Source organism: Jaculus jaculus, chromosome 6, assembly GCF_020740685.1.
Source record: "Jaculus jaculus isolate mJacJac1 chromosome 6, mJacJac1.mat.Y.cur, whole genome shotgun sequence".
Lineage (NCBI taxonomy): Eukaryota > Metazoa > Chordata > Mammalia > Rodentia > Dipodidae > Jaculus > Jaculus jaculus.
Window position 1 is genome coordinate 154,594,040 of NC_059107.1, and position 19,414 is coordinate 154,613,453.

At 50.0% G+C, this 19,414-nt stretch overlaps 1 protein-coding gene across 1 annotated transcript; it reads right to left on the minus strand.

Moving 5' to 3' along the window:
- Positions 1 to 1,589: 1,589 nt before the first annotated feature.
- Positions 1,590 to 16,729, minus strand: Tex33 (testis expressed 33). The gene is made up of 5 exons (XM_004650585.2): positions 16,689 to 16,729; positions 13,358 to 13,746; positions 11,008 to 11,152; positions 1,942 to 2,052; positions 1,590 to 1,749 (listed from the first exon to the last, which is right to left on the minus strand). The coding sequence occupies exons 1-5, from the start codon at positions 16,708 to 16,710 to the stop codon at positions 1,655 to 1,657; spliced, it is 762 nt and encodes a 253-aa protein (XP_004650642.2). The 5' UTR covers positions 16,711 to 16,729; the 3' UTR covers positions 1,590 to 1,654.
- Between the last annotated feature and the right edge of the window lie 2,685 nt (positions 16,730 to 19,414).

The window sequence follows — 19,414 nt, forward strand, 5'->3', positions numbered from 1 at the left end:
GCACCAGGCCTGAGAGCAAAAGGCTTTCATAGCAGAAGCCACTCAGGCAGAGCTGAACTCAGCCCGCAAGCCCAGTCCAGTTGCATAATTGGGAGTAAATGACCAAGTTAATTGAAGCTACTGCTTCTCGGCGTCGTTTGGAGCCCAGCAAACAACAAAGGTCCCATGAGTAGAGCGCCCTTCTGGGCGTCAGTCAGTGGTGCGGGGTGGGGTGTCCTGCTCAGTGACCCACCCGGGAGACGCTTCAGGGCCAACCTAGCTGCCTATCCTAGAATTCCTTCTTTGGGGGTTCCGTCTCCCCGAGGCTCCAGTCCCTGTCTCCCCACTGTTGTTAGCTGGGATGCTCATGACAGAGGAGACGTTGGGCTGCTGAAACAGACACACCCTCCGTTTCACCCTCCAATGCTCACGTTGAGGGAAGTCCACGGGTAACCTGATTCTGCCAAGTTCGCATGGCTCAGTGAGGTGCCCGAGGGCCAGACTATGCTACTGCCCTCAGTTACTCTGGCCCTAGGGTGTCTGCCAGGGGACAACCTGCATGGCTGTTCAGCTTTTCATCCAAGACAGTAACCAGGGATGCTCCCCTAGCATGCCCAGCCCAGGAAAGAATTTCCCAGGAGGCAGCTCACACCCTCCTCTTTCCTTGCGTCTCATCAGCTCAAACTGAGTCACATTCCCTGAACCAGTCATGTTGTGTCTAAGGGAAGCAGATCAAGGCAAGGGTTACTAAGAGATCCATCAGACTCACTCCTAAATTGGGAGGGATGAATGTGACCAAACAAACTCTCTGAAGTCCCTAAGCACGTGTGGGAAGAATACTTAACCTAGAAGCAATTGGGATCTACTAAGAAAAATCACAACGCAGGGGGCTGGAGAGATGGCTTAGCAGTTTCAGTGATTGCACACAAAGCCACAGGACCCAGGTTTGATTCCCCAGGACCCACGTAACTCAGATGCTCAAGGTGGGGCATGTGGCTGGAGTTTGTTTACAGCAGCTAGAGACCCTGGCAAACCCATTGTCTCCGTCTCTTTCTATCTGCCCCTCTCTCTCTCAAATAAAATAAGTAAAAAGAGGTTTTTTTTAAAAAAAAATAAAGAAAATCACAAGGCTGGAGAGATCTCTTTGCAGTTAAGCGCTTGCCTATGAAACCTAAGAACCCTGGTTCAAGGCTCAATTCCCTAGGACCCATGTAAGCCAGATGCACAAGGTGGGGCATGCATCTGGAGTTTATTTGCAGTGGCTGGAGGACCTGGTGTGCCCATTCTCTCTATCTGCCTCTTTCTCTCTCTGTCTGTCACTCTCAAATAAATAAAATAAACAAAAGAAAAGATTTTTCTTAAAAAAGGAATTTAAAAACAAAAAAGAAAATCACAAAGGGTATAACCCAGTGATGTCCACTTGATGACTTGTCGCCCAGGTCATAGGCGCACCAAGAACACTGGTTCATCTCCCATCTTTCCTGGGGTCACGTGGAAGGCGTGGAGAGGGGCCTCAGCAGGTAGCTGTGTCCTCAGTGTGTCTCCTCACCGCCCCCCAGCACACACGCACAGCCCCACCCCAGCATGGACAGACAGCAAGCTGGACGGACTCGAGTTCTGCCTCTTTCTTTATTGGTAGCATTTTGAGTAGACAGCATACCTTCTAAGGTCCTATCTACTTATGGCTCCTGGATTTGCTCTTTTCTCCAAATTTCTCATCCAGCGCTTTCTGTAGGTTCATGTTCATAGCATTTTTCCGGTGCCACCGACCTGCAGAGACCAAGGGGGGCGGGGGTGGACAGCATGGATCATCTAGCATCCCCTGGAGGGTCCAGGCCCTGGCAGTGACCTCTTCAAAATCCACCCCCCCCCAGAGCACCACCTGCTCTGTACCTTTGAAACCCACAAGGAAAGGGTCACCCCGACTACCCCACCCCCGTGCCTCACCCTGCTCCCGCCTACCCAGCTCGTCCGTCTTCCTGCCGTGCCAGTGTTCTATGTCCCTCACCGATTTCTCGATCACTTCCGGTGTGTAGGAGGCCTTCATGAGGCTCTTTGTCTCCAGGGGGGCACCTGTCAGATACCACATACATATCCCCAAGTCAGTGAAGGCGGGGCTCTCCACGGTTCACCCTGACTGTCAGTTCCTAGGGGTGGGATGGCTTCCGAGCCATTACTGAGGAGGAGAGTGGACTCATGTGGTTCCTAACCTCTCTGAGCTTCAGTTTCTTTACCTTGCGACTTTGGGAAAATGCGATTTATTAGAGCATCTGTCATGCGGCAATTGATAACCTGAACTTTCTCACTGCACATAAGGAAATAAGCTACCATGTTGAAGAACCAACAGACACATCCAACAGAGGAAAAATAACTAAAAGACAGCAAGGATTTAATTAAGATAGAGGCTGGGCTGGGGAGATAGTGGTTAAAGATGCTTGCTTGAAAAGCCTGCTGGTCTGCATTTGATTCCCCAGTACCACATAAAGCCGGATACCCAAAGCAGTGAGCACATCTGGAGTTCATTTGCAACAGCCAGAGACCCTGGTGTGCCCATTCTCTCTCTCTCTCCTTGCAAATAATTAAATAAAAATATATTTTCACAAAACGTAAAGAGACTGGAGGCTGGAAATGAAGCTGTTCAATTCTTAGCACATCAATAAAAAATTCTCTTTTCATTTTTAGTGCTGAAGGTCAAACCTCGAGCATCCTTCATGCTAGGCAAGTTATCCACCACTCAGCCAAGTCAAAGCCCAAGAATGCCTGGTCTAAAAGCAACCAAGTGAGATTTAGAACACCAACGACAAAGAACCTGAGCTGTTGACGTAGAGAAAAGACCCTTTACTTATAAAGAATAGTGATCTGATTAACCACCAATCACAGACCTAAGTGGGATCAAGGGCTGAGAGATGGCTCAGAGATTAAAGTCACTTGCTTGCAAAGTCTGATGGCCTAGGTTCTGTTTCCCAGTCCCCAAGTAAAGCTAGATTCCCAAAACTGTGCATGCATCTGGGGTTCATGTGCAGTGACAAGAGGCGCTGGTATGCCCATGCTCACAGACTCTCTTCTCTCAAGTATATAAATAAATAAATAGATAAATAAATAAATAAATAAATATTTTTTAAAAGACAGTGATCTTTTTCTTTTTCTTTCTTTCTTTCTTTTTTTTATTTTTTATTTTTATTTTTTGGTTTTTCAAAGTAGGGTCTCACTCTAGCCCAGACTGACCTGGAATTCACTATGGAGTCTCAGGGCGGCCTTGAACTCATGGCGATCCTCCTACCTCTGCCTCCTGAGTGCTGGGATTAAAGGCATGCGGCACCACACCCGGATGGCAGTGATCTTTTTCAAAGTTACTTTTTGAACATTTTGTAAAAGTCTGACACTTGAATATAACTCTGTTAACATTTGATGATCATAATTTTTAATATCTCCTTAAATATGTACACAAATAAATATTTGGATAAATAGATGGGAAAAAGATAGTGACCTAATTAACTATCAACCACAGAAGAAATGGATCAAGGAATGAGAGGTGGCTCTGCAGTTAAAGGCTTGCAAAGCCTGCTAGCACCAGTTCCATTTTCTAGCACCCACGTCAAGCCAGACACAAAGGGGAGCATGCATCTGTATCTCAACATGCCAACTATAATGGGAGGGGAATCCAGAAGTTCACCAGCCAGCTAGACAAGACACACCAAGTAGCAAAGAAAACAAACAGCAATAGAAAATAGAGACCCTGTCTCAAGGACAGTGGGAGGAAGAGACTACCCAAGGCTGCCCTCAGACCTCCACTCATGGATCGTGGCACACACACACCACATCCACGCATACATACATACATACATACATACATACTCACACACAATATAAATGGATCAAGATGTAAATGCTGATAGGAAACAATCATTGATCTATAATAGCTTATCATACAAGTATCTTCCAAGAACACCAACAAAACACTTTTCTCACACACACACAAAAAAGCTAATGTTGACCAGTCACATTTGTGGTTAAGCCTCCTACACAATCCCCAGCTGACAGGAGCTCGTTGGGAGGCGGAGCCTTGCTGGAGGAGGTGTGCTACTAGGGGCGGACCTTGGGGTTTATTAGTCCAGCCCCTACTGGGTGTTTGATAGCAAGCTCACTCTTCCTGCTACCTTCCGGCTGATAGGTGACATGATGATCTGATGCCCAGCCTCGGCTCTGCTTTCCTCACCACAGTGAATCTTCCCCTCGAAACTGTAAGCCAGAAAACCTCTTCCAGCCATCAGCTGCGTTAGGTCAGGTGTTTTGTCCCAGCAATGGGAAAGGAGACTGCCACAGAGGGTTTGGTGGAGCAGAGCAGCTCACGCGACACTCAGGGAATGGTGGGGTCGGGGGAGTGCCTGAGTATCATTCTTTATTCTCTTCTTCCTCCTTTCTTTTCACCTAGGAGCCCAAGCCTAGAGGATGCCTCTGCCCACGTATTGGCAGGTTCATCCCACTCAGTCAAGCCGCTGTCTGGAAAGATTCTCACAGGCAGGCCAAGTGGCATGCTTCACTGGTCCTCCAAGGCACTTCTCAAAGCTATTCAATTTATCAATCAAGATTAACCATCAAACTAGGCTACCGCTGAGCCACACCCCCAACCTGCTGACCGCTTGAGACATATGAGGCTGAGAACACTTCCAGAAGCTTCCCATGAACCCGATCATTGAATCTTGTCAGACATCCTAAGCAGCAGATGGGATTTTAATCCTCATTTTAGCGCTGAAGTGGCTGCAACACAGAGAAGCAACCTGCCTAACATCTCACAGCTGGCAAACAAAAGACCTAGACTGAAAGCTCACAGTACTTCGCTTATGTTAAAAAAATAAATAATCTGTAGGGCTAGAAAGATGGCTTAGTGGTTAAGCACTTGCCTGTGAAGCCTAAGGACCCCTTTTCGAGGCTCGATTCCCCAGGACCCACGTTAGCCCAGATTCACAAGGGGGAATTCGTTTGCAGTGGCTGGAGGCCCTGGCTCTCTCTCTCTCGCTCGCTCGCTCGCTCACTCGCTCGCAAATAAATAAATAAAAATAAGCAAAAAATTCTGCAAAACATACACACTGAGAAATCGGTGGAAAAAGTAATGATGAAGAGTTCTACAGTCCTTTGAGTGTACAGAAAGCCTCATTCCTTCACTTCAGAATCTGTCGACTATGTACATTAAAAAAAAATGTCTGAAGTGCCAGGCATGGTGGCGCATGTCTTTAATCCCAGGACTTGGGAGGTAGGAGGATCGCTGTTTGAGGCCCAGTCTGAAAGTACAGAGTGAGTTCCTGACCAGCCTGGGTTGGAATGAGACCTTACCTCAAAAAAACAAACAAAAAAAATCAGAAGTAGCTACAAAATTAATAACAGGATAGAAAAGACAAAATTTGGAATTGGAGAATAAAGGAGGAAAGTTCATGCAAACCCAACAGAAGACAGGAGGGAAAAAACCAGCATAGAAAAGTAATACAAAATGAATCATGGGAATAAACCCAAAATAATATGGGTAACTGTAATCAATACAGGTGAACTACCCTTATTGGTTAAAAAAACAGATTATCAAGCCAGGCGTGGTAGCACACACCTTTAATCCCAGCACTCAGGAGGCAGAGCTAGGAGGATCACCAGGAGTTCAAGGCCACCCTGAGACTACATAATGAATTCCAGGTCAGCTTGAGCTAGAGTGAGACCCTACCTCAAACTGCCCCCCACAAAAAAGATTATCAGAATATAGAAACTATCTTCCAGATTTATATTCTGCAAAATATTCTTTTAAAAAAAAGACACAAGAGGAAAGGATGGAAAAAGATATACCAACCCAGTACTTGCCAAGAGCAAGCTGGCATAGCTATATTTATATCAGACAAAATCGACTATAAGGCAGACTATGAGCTTTGAGTAAGACTGTAATTTGTCGAAGAGCCCTGTGATTCTGAGTCTGCTGCAGCCATCTCAGAATAGATGCAGCAAAACCAACAGGCTCGGTAGGAGAAATGGACGCATCTGCTGTCATAGGGTATGTTTTGTTTTATTATTTATTTATGACAAAGAGAGACAGAGACAGAGAGAGGTAGAGAGAATGGGCACACCAGTGCCTCCAGATGCTGCAAACAAACTCTAGAAATATGCACCAATCTTGTGCACCTGCCTTGCGTGGGCCCTGTAGAATCGAACCTGGGCGGAAACCAGGGTCTCCAGCCACTGCCAATGAACTCCAGACGTATGCGCCACCTTGTGTGTCTGGCTTATGTGGGTCCTGGGGAAATCAAACCTGGGTCCTTTGGCTTTGCAGGCAGGTGCCTTAACAGCAAAGCCATCTCTCCAGCCCAGGGAAAGATTTTGAGGTCTGTATTTTAGTAATCAGTAGATAAGCGAAGAGTATTAACAAAGGATGACAGGATTTGGGTAGAAACAATTAACAAGTCTGTTCTATTAGACACCAAATCCTCTACCCAAGGGGTTATTTTCTTGCACATGAGGTCATCTGCGGAGCTGGCTGTCACTGGTCTGTAAAGCAGGTCTCAGCAACTTCAAAGGACCCAAAATCATCTCAGGCAGTGTACTCACCTCTCCAAGGACGATGCCATTAGGCTAGAAATACATTTGGAGAGGCAAATTTTTGAGGTTGGTATTTATGGCTTTGAAAGCCTAAGTAACAGAATGAGTTCGTGGTTTGGCCTCAAGCCCTCAGTCCCAGCAGCCATTGGGGCTCAGTGCCAGCTGAGCCGCGGACGCCTCTGGACAGTCCTTGAAAGCGGGTCTTCACAGAGGCTGAAATGGTCAGATTTGAGGAAAATGGCCAGGATTGTTTAAGAGGATTTTTTTTTTTTTTCCTTTTAAGGCTCCAAAGCAGAGGCCTGCCTCCCACTTCCAGATTAAACCTACTTAGACAGGATGGATTGTAGATCACTTTGGGAGCTGGTGTATCCCCCAAGAGTTTGAAAGACACCAAGAAGGAGAAAGGACGCGGCAGAGGGCATGTTGTGGGGGGAGGGCCTCGTGTTTCTGTGGACGGCTGTGGTCAGTACAGAGCAGACCCAGGGCCCTGGAAATCCTACCCCAAGGTGTTCAGAGGGCTGGTGGGTGAGCACCCATAGGAGAAACATCAGAACGGCAGGGTGACGGTAGGACACACTACCTCTCCCGGTAGAGAAATACCTGCCTTCAAACCCTGCCAAAGCTTAAGTTAAGTCAACGTCCTTAAGGCCCCCTCCCCCACAGACACCCTGGCCCTGGGGGCTGAAATCCCCTAGTGCAAGCGTCACTTCCGGCCAGATGTGGACCCAGATGCCCAGGTACCTACCCTTCCTCTAGACCATCTAACTGTGGTGACTGCACACTTGGCCCTTGGGGTGTTGAGCTGTGTTTAACAAATGCCTTCTATGCACCAGGACCTAAGAACCAGCTGCCTCAAGCTCCCCTTCCCCACTCAGACCCCAACTGGTGGCTCTGCCTAGAAAGATTATGGAACCTTTAGGAGATGGAACGTCATTGGAGGAAGTGGGCCACTGGAGGCAGGCCTTAAGGTTTTATTAGCCATTCTCCGGTCCCTATTTATCCTCTGCTTCCTGAACGCAATGTGATAAACTGGTTTCTTGCTCCTGCCACCACACCTCCCTTGCCATGATGAAATAAATGAGTAATTCTAGAACTGTATATAAATGAGACCCTTTCCCTCCTCTAGTTGCTTCTGGGGGAGGATTGATTCACCGCAATGAGAATGTAACTAATACAATGGGCGATGCCCAGCCAGATCTCACGCCACTTACAATACGCCGGTGACCACCCATGTACTTTACTAGAGGGATGGGCAGGAAAGCAGGAACCAGAGCCTGTGAAAACCTGAGGGCTGACGGCTGCTCTGCCGGTCTCTGGGGAAAGGTGAGACTCAGTACTTCACACAAAGAAGGAATTCAAAACAAATCCCAGCTGTCCTCTGAAAACGGAGCTCAACTCGGAGGGATTAAAGCCTTACCCAGAACGTTCCAGGAAGACTGCAGAAAGGATCATGCCTATGCCTCAGCACAGCCTGCATCCCACCAGAAGGATCATCTCCATAACCAGGAGCCTCCTGCTCAGGTGAACTGCTTTGAAATCAGCCTTAATTCCTGTCTCACACATACCCAAGTCCAGCCTTAGCGTGTGCCTGCTGCTCTGCCACACACACACACACACACACACACACACACACACACACCCGGACTCCTGCTACACCAGACTTGTACACCAGTGTCCTTTAGGTGTGCACAGTGCCCGGCCCAGCTACCTGACCGAGTGCTATAAATTCTGCATCTGTACTGTCCTCCAAAGATCCAGGTGTCACATGCTTAGTGCCCAGTTTGCTGCTATTGGGAGATGGGGGACTTGTCCCGCAGGAATTGCAGGGCCCTGTCTTCCTCATTCTCCTCTTTGTCACTCGGTGACCTCGAAGTGACCTGCTTTGCTCCACCCCGCCCTCCCCTCCACTACATGCGGCCTCATCACAGGCCCCAAATACAAAGGAGCCAACTGATCGTGGGCTGAACCCCCAAACCGTGAGCCACAATAAACCTTGCCTTTTAAAAAATGTATTAGCAGAGATGGCAGTGACTTTGGGATGACTCAGAAGGTATCATAGTGCTGGAAAGAAGTGACTGGAGTACTGAGTAACATCTCGATCACACCTTCCAAGGCTCAGGGTCTAATGCGGAAGAGGGGGCAGAAAGAATGTAAGAGCCAAAGGAAGTCTAGGACTCCTTACATCGTGCTCCCTCCAGACATAAAATGGCCTGGATATCCATGACCTCACAGTGTCTGACACTACCTACACAAGACCACCATAAGAGGAGGAAAAGATCAAAATAAAAGAGAGACTGATTGACATGGGGAGGGGATATGATGGAGAATGGAATTTCAAAGGGGAAAGTGGGGGGGGTATTGCCATGGGATATTTTTTATAATCATGGAAAATGTTAATAAAAATTGAGAAAAAAAATGCATTGGTAGCCAGGTGTGGTGAAGCACACCTTTAATCCCAGCACTCGGGAGGCAGAGGTAGGAGGATCGCCTTGAGTTCGAGGCCACCCTGATATAACATAGTGAATTCCAGGTCAGCCTAGACCAGAGTGAGACCCTACCTTGAAAAACCAAAAAATAAATAAGTAAATAAATAAAAATGTATTGGTTTTGTTTATTTTTGTTTGTTGGAGATAGACTCACTCACTGTTGAGCCAAGGCTAGACCTAGAACACACCAAGTAGCTTTACTTAGGCTGGCCTCAAACTCACTGTACCCCTCCTGCTTGGGCCTCCTGAGTTCCAAGGTTTCAGGCAGGCACCACCACACCCAGCTAACCTTTCTTCTTTGTAAGCTGATCGCCTCTGGTATTAGTTACAGTAAAGGCTGCCAGCACGGGGTGTCCCTGGATGCTTGCAGTCTGCCCCTCCTGTGTGCACCCCGGCTCCTCTGCGTCCTTCTCCACAGAGCACTGGGGGGAGTGAGCTTTCACCCAACCCACACCAGTCCATTCCCCTTGCTTCCAACTCTGCCTGGCATCCTGCTCCACTGAGGAGCAAAGACCTTTGGAGTCCACACTTCGGCCTGATTCCTCCTCCTGCTCCCCTGTGCTCACACACACATGGCTCAGGTTGGAACAGCAAGTGCCAAGGTGAACAAAGCCCAGCGAGTGGTGCCCGAAAGAGGCTCAGGACGGACACCCTGACGGCTGCGTGCAGAGCGAAGCCCTCACTCACAGCGCTCGCCAATTTCCGGAGCATGCAGACTGTTCCCATGCCAATTTTAAGATAGCATTTATATGCCGATCAGTTCAGGGAACTCCAACAATCAGGCCTTGTGAGTCACACCAGCTGCCGGGGGCTGATTTTTCAGTGCCCCTTGGCACACTTCTGCGGCCTAGGCTGAGCAACAGGGACGTGGATTCTTAAGAACGGTGCTCTCTCACACTTTAGTAGACATGACCACCTAAATAGGAACTCCAATGAGAATCGCTGAGCAGACAAGAGGGACGGCAGGAATCCTGGATCCAGAATGGAGAACAACCTAAGCCATTCTCGCGTCCCCTCCCCCAGCACCACCTCTCCTCTGAACTCAAAAGAAAAACCCAGAAAGGCTTCCACAGGGTGTCTGGTTCCTCCGGTGACAGGGATGCACGCCAGGCAGAGGAGGTCTGGCAGGACCTGGGAACACTGGGGATGGGCTGGAGGGATGAGGAGGAGGATGGGAAGCCCACAGAGAGTGAGCCATGGCAGTGAGGTGGAGCTGGCAAGGGCAGCAGAGAGCAGCCCCTCCATGCTGGCTGCATGCCCCTCTCCCCCAGGCAATCTAGAAACCCTTTGGGAACCATGTTGTGACTACGGACTGATATAGAGAAAAGACTGGAAGCTCTGGCCATCAGCAGCTCCTTCTCAGGTAACTGAGTTCTCAGGCACTTGGGCTCCAGTCTTCCCAAGGCAAACAAACCTGAGCAGACCAAAAGAAGCCTTCTAGAAATGGCATACCTCCAACTCACCTGTCCTTTTCCCCAGGTGAGGCCACCACCCCAAGCTTCAGGAAAGAAAAATAATGGCCTGGCAGACTAAGTGCTCAGCGTGGGCCACAGGCCAAGCACCCTATCTCCCAGGAACCCTGAAAGGACATACTGTCATTATCAAGCCAGTGTCAGACCAAGGTGGCTGAGGCTCAGAGAAGTGAATGGCTGAACTTTGAACCCAAGAAACTTGCTATTGTCACTGGGACCAGAGGCATCAGAGGTCAGGGATACCTGGGCCTCCAGCTGACAGATCAAGGAACCAGAAGTGCCCAAAGTGGGAATATCTGGCTGCCAAGTAGGCTGCTTTACCAGTGGGAGGATGACAGACTTGCCAGGAGGCTAGGAGGGACGCAGCCAGCGTGCAGAACACCCTGGAAACGTGTGAGGCGAACATTCCTGAGACACATCATGGCCTTACACACCCTTTGTTGCTTAACAACCAGGGGACCATGGATGTTCACAGCCCTAGTTGTGCCCTTCAGCCTGACCTTGAAATAAATTGGACCGCATGTGGTAGCCCAGATCATAGTAATCTGCAAAGATGGACGAGAGCTCTGCAGGACTCCGCGTCTGGCTGGACCACGAGCTTGCTCTCTTCGGACCGTCCAGGATCTCATCGATGGCTCTCCGAGCCTGATGGGGGAGGCGGGGAGAAGAGACAAAAGCTAGAAAGCAGGGACAAGCCCCCCAGTGGCCTTCTAACCCCCCTTCCCTCTGACGCTGATCCTCCCCACCAGCAGGTCCCCCCACCCCCGCTGTCCCCGTGGCTGGGGAGCTAAAGGAGTTGAAAGCCCTCCCCCTCCCCGCTCTGGTTCTTGCTTCCTGGTGGACAGGGGCCTCACAGATGCCAGTGATCCTCCAGCCTCCTCCTCCTCCTCCTCCTCCTCCTCCTCCTCCTCCTCCTCCTCCTCCTCCTCCTCCTCACATCCACATAAGGTAGCTAGCTATATTCCCTCCATGAGAAAATAGTGCTAGACTTGCCAGTTCACTCAGCTGGAGAGCCCCAGAGCCCTTGCCGCCTACACTGGAAGCACCCTACAAGCCCAGGTTCTTAACTTCCATAAGGCTAATTTTCTTTTTGTATCGCCTTGAAAACTGAAGCCAGAGAAGTCTAGCCTGGGGTTCGGCAGACCTCTGCACCTCCCTGAACCAGTTTGCTACTTGCAGTGTGTGTGGGTGTGTGTGTGTGTGTGTGTGTGTGAAGCAGAACTGGAGGGTCTTTGAAGTGGTTCAAGCCCGACACTTTCTGGCTCAATGATACTTGGGACCAAGGCCCTTGAAAGCCAGAAGTCTTGCTTAGAAGCCCAGGACAATAAACAGTAGCTTAACAGAAATGGTATTGTCCTAAAGCCAAGAGAGACAATGAGTGACCACAGCCAACTCAAATGGGACAAATCCCTCCTAGTGGGGCAGGGACTATGGGATTGTGCCCCCTCCACACACAGGTTGTCTAATGGGAGGGGCAATTGTGTCTTGACAAGGCACACGGGAGGGGCTCGCTATGGCCTTTCTGAGCATGGACCCTCCAGTTCTGTGACTTCAAGCAGATCGCATCATCTCTGCTGGCCTTGGGTTTACCAGATGTTTAAAGGGAAGCAGTTAACTTCTGCCTGGGGCCACACAGTGCAGTTGCTCAAAGGGTTGAGATGGTGGCTTTGAAAACAGAATTCATAGTGCCAAAACAGGAAGGATGCTTAGCAGCTGATCAGAAATGGCAGAAGGATTTTTAATCTCAATTCAGTTGATTAGTAATGGCTGCCTAGAAGAGTGTAGCTGGCGGGAAAGAGTGCCAGCATGGATTAGTCATGTCTGTCACGGATGCGGGCTAGGACAGTTGTGGTATGTACGCCATGAATCTATCAGCCTGATCTAGTCCGACTGCTTCAGTCTGCAGACCAGGAGTCTTGTGCACAGGGCGGGAGAGAAAGCAATTTATGCAAAGCCACCCAGCAGAGCCAACAAGCCTGTCTTCTGATCCCAAGCAGGTAGCAGCCTACATGCTCACTGTCTTCCTTAGAAGCTGTGTTCAAACTGAAACCGAACAAGTCAAATACCTGTTCACTGCAAAGACAGTACCGGCCAGGGGTCCAAGATCTGCCAACCCAGAGTAGAAGTGTGTCCAGTTGGGTACATTTGGTTTGTTTATTTATTCATTCATTTATTTATTTATTTTGAGGTAGGGTCTCACTCTAGCCCAGGCTGACCTGGAATTCACTACGTAGTCTCAGGGTGGCCTTGAACTCATGGCGATCCTCATACCTCTGCCTCCTGAGTGCTGGGATTAAAAGCGTGAGCCACCACGCCTGGCTTGGTTAACTTACTGAACTCCTCTCACCCTTGGGTGCCTTCTCAGTGTAACATGAGGATAACACTACCTTCCCCATGGGGTAGCTGGGAGGTTTGAATGAATTGTGACACATAAAGAATGAAGCTGGGCTGGAGAGATGGCTTAGCGGTTAAGCACTTGCCTGTGAAGCCTAAGGACCCCGGTTCGAGGCTCGGTTCCCCAGGTCCCACGTTAGCCAGATGCACAAGGGGGCGCACGCGTCTGGAGTTCGTTTGCAGAGGCTGGAAGCCCTGGCGCGCCCATTCTCTCTCTCTCCCTCTATCTGTCTTTCTCTCTGTGTCTGTCACTCTCAAATAAATAAATAAATAAATAATTTAAAAAAAAAAGAATGAAGCTGCACAGTGTCTAGCCCATAGCAGGTACCAGGAAACACTTCTGTCTAATGTTCATACAGTGTGGCCTGTTCTCAACGGGGTGGGGCTTCGGTCTTCATCTTGTCTCTCCCAACCACCCTTCTGCCACCCTTAGCCTCCTACCAACCCCTCTGATACCTGCTCCTCAGGGACCAGCTGGTCCACCACTTTGCTTCCAAATTTGTGGCGGATATTGTTAGGAATGACGCTGTCTTTCTGGCTCATAGGCACTGTCCTCGAGTTGGGGCCTTCCTCCACCCCAGTCTTATTTTCTTCAGAGGACAGTCTGCATCCGATGTTCTTCAGGTCCCCAGGCCTTGGGTCCCCCCCCAGGGAAGTCCTGCTGGTGGGCGTAGGTGGCGGAGGTGGGATCTCCAGGTGACCTTGCTCTAAGGAGCTGCTTCGCGGGGTCAGGGAGAGACGTGGCTGATACTTGAGCTTGGAGGGGTTGAGGTCACTGTGGGTAGTACTCCAGGAGTCCATGTCCTTGTTTCTGTCCAGCTGGGTCCTGGGCAAAGTGGTTGTGCCTGGAAAGGGGAGAGATGGAGAGAGGGCGTGAGAAGTGGCTGGCAGGAAAGGCGACCGAGAAGCAAGTAGGGGAGGGAAATTAGACCCAGGGAGACTGGAGAGTCGGAGTCAGAGAACCAAGAGGAACTGAAATACATGAGCCAGAGACTCAGGTGAGAAAGGAAAAGAAACAAGAGAAGCGAGTTCAGCAGCCCGATTTCCACGGCACAGGGCTGTCCCATGTGGCATTTGACCACTGGAGGCCTTGAGCAAAGGACCTGGCCTCTCTGCGCATGAGTGTCCCCTGGCTTACTTTGGTTAGTCCTCTTTCCCCAACCCTGAACTCCAGCAATCCAGTCAGGGAAGCTAACGTCAGAGGTAGGTCCTCCTCTGTCCTTCATCCCAGCCACCTCTTGGTTTCTCAGAGCCCACCCGGTCCCCTCCCCCGCTGCCACTTACTTCACCCTCCAGATTCCCAAATACCAGCAAGGCTTCAGTAAGGGCCTCATCTCTACCCCACTCAACCCCGGCTCTGACCAGTCACTGTGGCTTGTCCCTCGACCTTACCACACACTCTGGAACGTCCTTGTTCACAACAATCGCCCAGGCTGGTCCACTACCTGGAGAGGCAGCCCCCTCCTTCCACATCAAATAAAAGCCTTCCTTCAAGCACAGCCCTCCAGGAAGGCCTTCTGAGACCCATCCTCAAGCTGGCTATGCCACTTCACCTCAGCTCCACGTGTGAGCCAGTCCCAGGCTTCCCATCACAGCCCAGGGTGCCCAGCACACAGGAACCCATCAGTCAGTAGTGGACAAGGCAAGCAGGCGAGGTCATGGCTCAGAGCTAACCTGCAGTGTTTTCTCTTAGTGATATGATGTGTCTTCCGGTGACGGTGGAGAAGGCTGGGAACACCCACTTTCTCTAGCACAAAGTAGCATGCACCTTATGACTGTGCAAAACAGAGGTTGAGGGGCTGGAGAGTTGGCTTAGTGGTTAAGGTACTTGCCTGCAAGGCCTAAGGACCCAGGTTTGATTCCCCAGCACCCAAGTAAACCAGACGTACAAGGAGGCCCAAACACCTGAAGTTCATTTACAGTGGCTAGAGGCCCTGACGTGCCCATTCTCTTTTTCTCTGCCTGCCTCTCTCTCTGTTTTAAATAAAGAAATAAATAATTTTTTAAAAAAAAACAGAGGTTGAGCCCCCTCAGTCAGCTCCCATCCTCGGCCCAGATGCCAGCTGGAAATGTGCTTGGTGAGCTCCCCACTTGAAACAATTTAGAAGGGCTCTTCAATCCACTTACAACATGAAGTTTTTGTGTAAATGAGATCTGATTGTATGTACCACTTTGAAACTCACTATTAGAAAAACAACCCAGGGCTACAGAAATGGCTTAGTGGTTAAGCGCTTGCCTGTGAAGCCTAAGGACCCCGGTTCGAGGCTCGGTTCCCCAGGACCCACATTAGCCAGATGCACAAGGGGCCGCACGCACCTGGAGTTCATTTGCAGTGGCTGGAGGCCCTAACCTGCCCATTCTCTCTCTCTCTCCCTCTTTCTCTCTCTTGTCTGTTACTCTCAGATAAATTTAAAAAAAAAATTTAAATAATAAAAAAGAAAAACAACCCAGTCTATGGTCATACCACCCTGAATGAACCCAATTTTGTCTGTTCTCGGAAGCTAAGCAGGGTCTAGCCTTGATTAGGATTTGGATGGGAGACCACCTGGAAACACCAGGTGTTGGAGGCTTTAAGAAAAGGGAAGAAGGAAAGAAGGAAGGAAGGGAGAGAGGGAAGGAGGGTGGGAGGGAGGGAGGAAGGGAGGGAAGGAAGGAAGGACAAACCCAAGGGTCTCGGGCATCAAGTCCAGGTGGCAAACAGAGGGAATGCTCCTTCCAACTCTGCAGGCCTTGGCCATGGTCCCAGGCATTCATGTTGCTTGGGGTCAACTTTGAGCACCAAGCAGGCTTTGCCTCTGGGGGTTTGTGGCCCTCTCACGGGCCCCTACTCAGCTGTCACAGTAAGTGATGCCCTGGGAGGCCTCTGGAGCACCCGAGGTGGTGCACGCCCCACCCTAGGAGTTAGCACCTGGAGACCTGGTCTTGTGCCCCTTTCCTGCCCAAGTCCCCTCTTCCTTTGTCCTTGGCCCCTTTGTCACCTCCCAGAGCTGCTGTGTCGGTATGTTCCGGAAAAAGGCCAGTACTGGCAGTTAAGGGGCTTGCCTGCAAAGCCAAAGGACCCAGGTTCGATTCCCCAGGACCCACATAAACCAGATGCACAAGGTGGCACATGTGTCTGGAGTTTGATTGCAGTGGCTAGAGGCCTTGGCACGCCCATTTATTCTCTCTCTACCTCTCTCTCTCTCAAATAAATAAACATTTAAAAGGCCAGTGTCTAAGGAACTAAAATGGCCCCAGGGATGACTCTGGTCACTGGGAAGTTTCATGAAGGAGTACCCCCGACTCAGCAGACACTGTCTCCCCACCTGACCTGCTTCCCTCAGCCCCAGTGCTCTTCCTCCCTGAGGACCCTTCTTACAGCCGACCTGGCTCAGCCAATCCTGAAGAAAACCCTTCCCTGTTGGCAGTGCCCCGCCAAAGCATTGCCCTCTCCCCTTCCAGGCCTGGCAGCTCTGCCCACACTTCCCAATGTGTAAGACCCCTGGCTACACCTGATGTATCCCCTACTTGGGCCCAGCATTCCCGTGGCCCATTCCGGTGCTCATTAAAGATTGCTCTTCCTCCAGCCCTCCACTTAGGCCAGTGTGTTAACCCAGAGAGGCTGAGCACTGGCACCTGCCAGGCCTGGGGAGGGGGCAGGAAGCTTAGTAATTCTTCCCTGTTTCCTTCTGTGCTCAGAGGGTCAGGTCAGGAGGCCTGGAGGCCACGGCAAGACCTAGGGAGATGAGGAGGGGGTGTTCCCAGCTGCCCCGAGGAATCCTCTCCCAGGCAGACCCCCATCTTTTACCTGGTTGGTGGCTCAGCTCCATGACCAGCAATTCCGGGCTTCGTCCTGTAGACAAAACAACGCATTGAAAGGTCTCAAATGACAGTCTCTGAGGTGGATGACAGTTGAGAACTAGTTGATCGGGGAGGCCCCAGAGATCCTGTCAGGCCCGACTCGACTTCCTGTACCCCTCCAGCCTCCTGCTGCCGTCACTGCTTCCTCCAGACTCACGGCATCCCTGCCACTCTCTGGGCACTTTCTGGAAAACCAGGGCCACCCCAGGCCACAGAGGTCTTTCTTATAGCTCAGGGACCTGGGCTCTTTTCCTGTCGTCTCCTTATCTCCTCTCCCACCATGAGCAGCCTCTGGCTGGGGGGAGGGGAGGAACTGCCTCTGTCCCCACTCTGGCAATCTTTTCTTCCTACAAAGAGAAGACCTTATCAGAAGATTCATAGCCATCATTTTTGTGTGTGTGGTTTTTGGGAGGACAGAAGCAGGACCTCACGAATACTAGGCAAGTCACACCTTTAGTCTGGAGGCCCTGGCATGCCCATTCTTTCTCTCTCTCCTTGCAAATAAATAATAACATATATTTTTTAATATTTTTGTTCATTTTATTTATTTATTTATTTGAGAGCGACAGACACAGAGAGAAAGACAGATAGAGGGAGAGAGAGAGAGAATGGGCACGCCAGGGCTTCCAGCCACTGCAAATGAACTCCAGATGCGTGCGCCCCCTTGTGCATCTGGCTAACGTGGGACCTGGGGAACCGAGCCTCAAACCGGGGTCCATAGGCTTCACAGGCGAGTGCTTAACCGCTAAGCCATCTCTCCAGCCCTATTTTTTAAAGTATCTAAAAGGATGTAATGAAATGATGGGCAGTGGACATCACTTCCGAGTTGGATCTGCGCTTTGTGGCTGCCTCACGCTCTTCCTCTTGATCTCTCCCCTTCAGCTCGCTCTGAGCTGCCCCATGCTTTAGCTTCCCCATGCAGAGGCCACATGGAAGGAGCTGAGGTGGCCTTGGGGGCCAACAGTTCACATATGTCCTCAAAGAACTGAGTGAGCCCTGCCCTCAGATGACCTTGGGAGTGGCCCTCTCCCAGCAGATCCTGGCGGTAAGCCTGTAGCCCAGGTGACATTTTAGCAATTATAGACAAATGCGACCCTGGAGGTCCTGTTCGTACTGCTCAGGCCATCCGTGGCTCTGTCTGGCTGCAGACTTGGCCCCTCTCTCCATCCCAGACTGTAGCCTTCATTCACTGTGCTTTCCTGCAGTATGACTTGTTTTCATGAGCTGATTCTGAGAAGGGGCCAGAAAACTGCTGAACTGGAACATCCTGCCCTCGACATAATGTCATCCTGAGAAAGGCTGCCCGTTGCCAGCGTGCGGCTCAGGTTCCTGGGCCCCTGCCCTGGACTCAGTGTCAGCTTCTCCCGTTTCCCTTCAGGCATTGATATCTGACATCTTCCAGGTCCCTCAGTAAAACCCACCTTGTTTCTCCCTTGAACTTCTCTCTTTCAAGCTGGGGTGTCTCCATAAAGCAATTTCTACACCTAGACTCAGTAGCAGTAGAAATATTGAGACCCCAAAAGGAACTTTTATTGTTGTTTTTAACATATTTTTATTTGTTTACTTATTTGAGAGAGAGAGAGGCAGAGAGAAAGAGAGAGAGAGAGAGAGAGAGACTCCAGGGCCTCCAGCCACTGCAAAGGAACTCCAGATGCATGTACTACTTTATGCATCTGGGTTATGTGGGTACTTGGGGAATCAAACCTGGGTCCTTAGGCTTCGCAGGCAAGCGCCTTAACCATCTCCTCAGCCCCCCAGGTAGAACTTTTGAAAGCACTGAGGTTTAAGCTGCTAAGTCTTGTGATCATTTGTTGAGCAGCAATTGATAATAAATACACATTTGATACCAAGAGTGACATGTCACTGCAACAAACAAACGTGAATGTTGGAAGTGGGCTCGGGACCAAGTGACAGGTATGCCTGGATGGAGTCTGAGGTATGTGGCAGGAAAAAAACAAATGTCATCAGGGGCTGGAGAGATGGTTTAGCAGTTAAGGCACTTGCCTGCGAAGCCTACGGACCCATGTTCTATCTCTCCATATCCCACATAAGCCAAACGCACAAAGGTGAGGCAAGCACAAGGTCACACATGCCCACTAGATGGCTCAAGTGTCTGGAGTTTGATTTCAGTGGCTGAGGCCCTGGCATGCCAATTCTCTCTAAAAAATGAAAGAAAAAGAAAGAAAGAAAGAAAGAAAGAAAGAAAGAAAGAAAGAAAGAAAGAAAGAAAGAAAGAAGACATCAAGGTAAAAATGAGACTAGTTAGAAAGCTCAATAGGAGGGGAACAAGACAACGTAATAGGGTGAGTGTGGTGGTTTGATCAGGTGTCCCCCATAAACTTAGGTGTTCTGAATGCTAGGTTCCCAGTTGATGGAGATTTAGGAATTAATGCCTCCTGGAGGGAGTGTATTGTTGGGGGCGGGCTTATGAGCTTTATAGCCAGTTTCCCCGTGCCAGTGTTTGGCACACCCTCCTGTTGCTGTGGTCCACCTTATGTTGGCCAGGGGGTGATGTCCACCCTCTGCTCATGCCATCGTTTTCCCCTGCCATCGTGGAGCTTCCCCTCGAGCCTGTAAGCCAAAATAAACCTCTTTTTCCCACAAGCTGCTCTTGGTTGGGTGATTTCTACCAGCAATGCAAACCAGACTGCAACAGTGAGTATGGTCAAAATG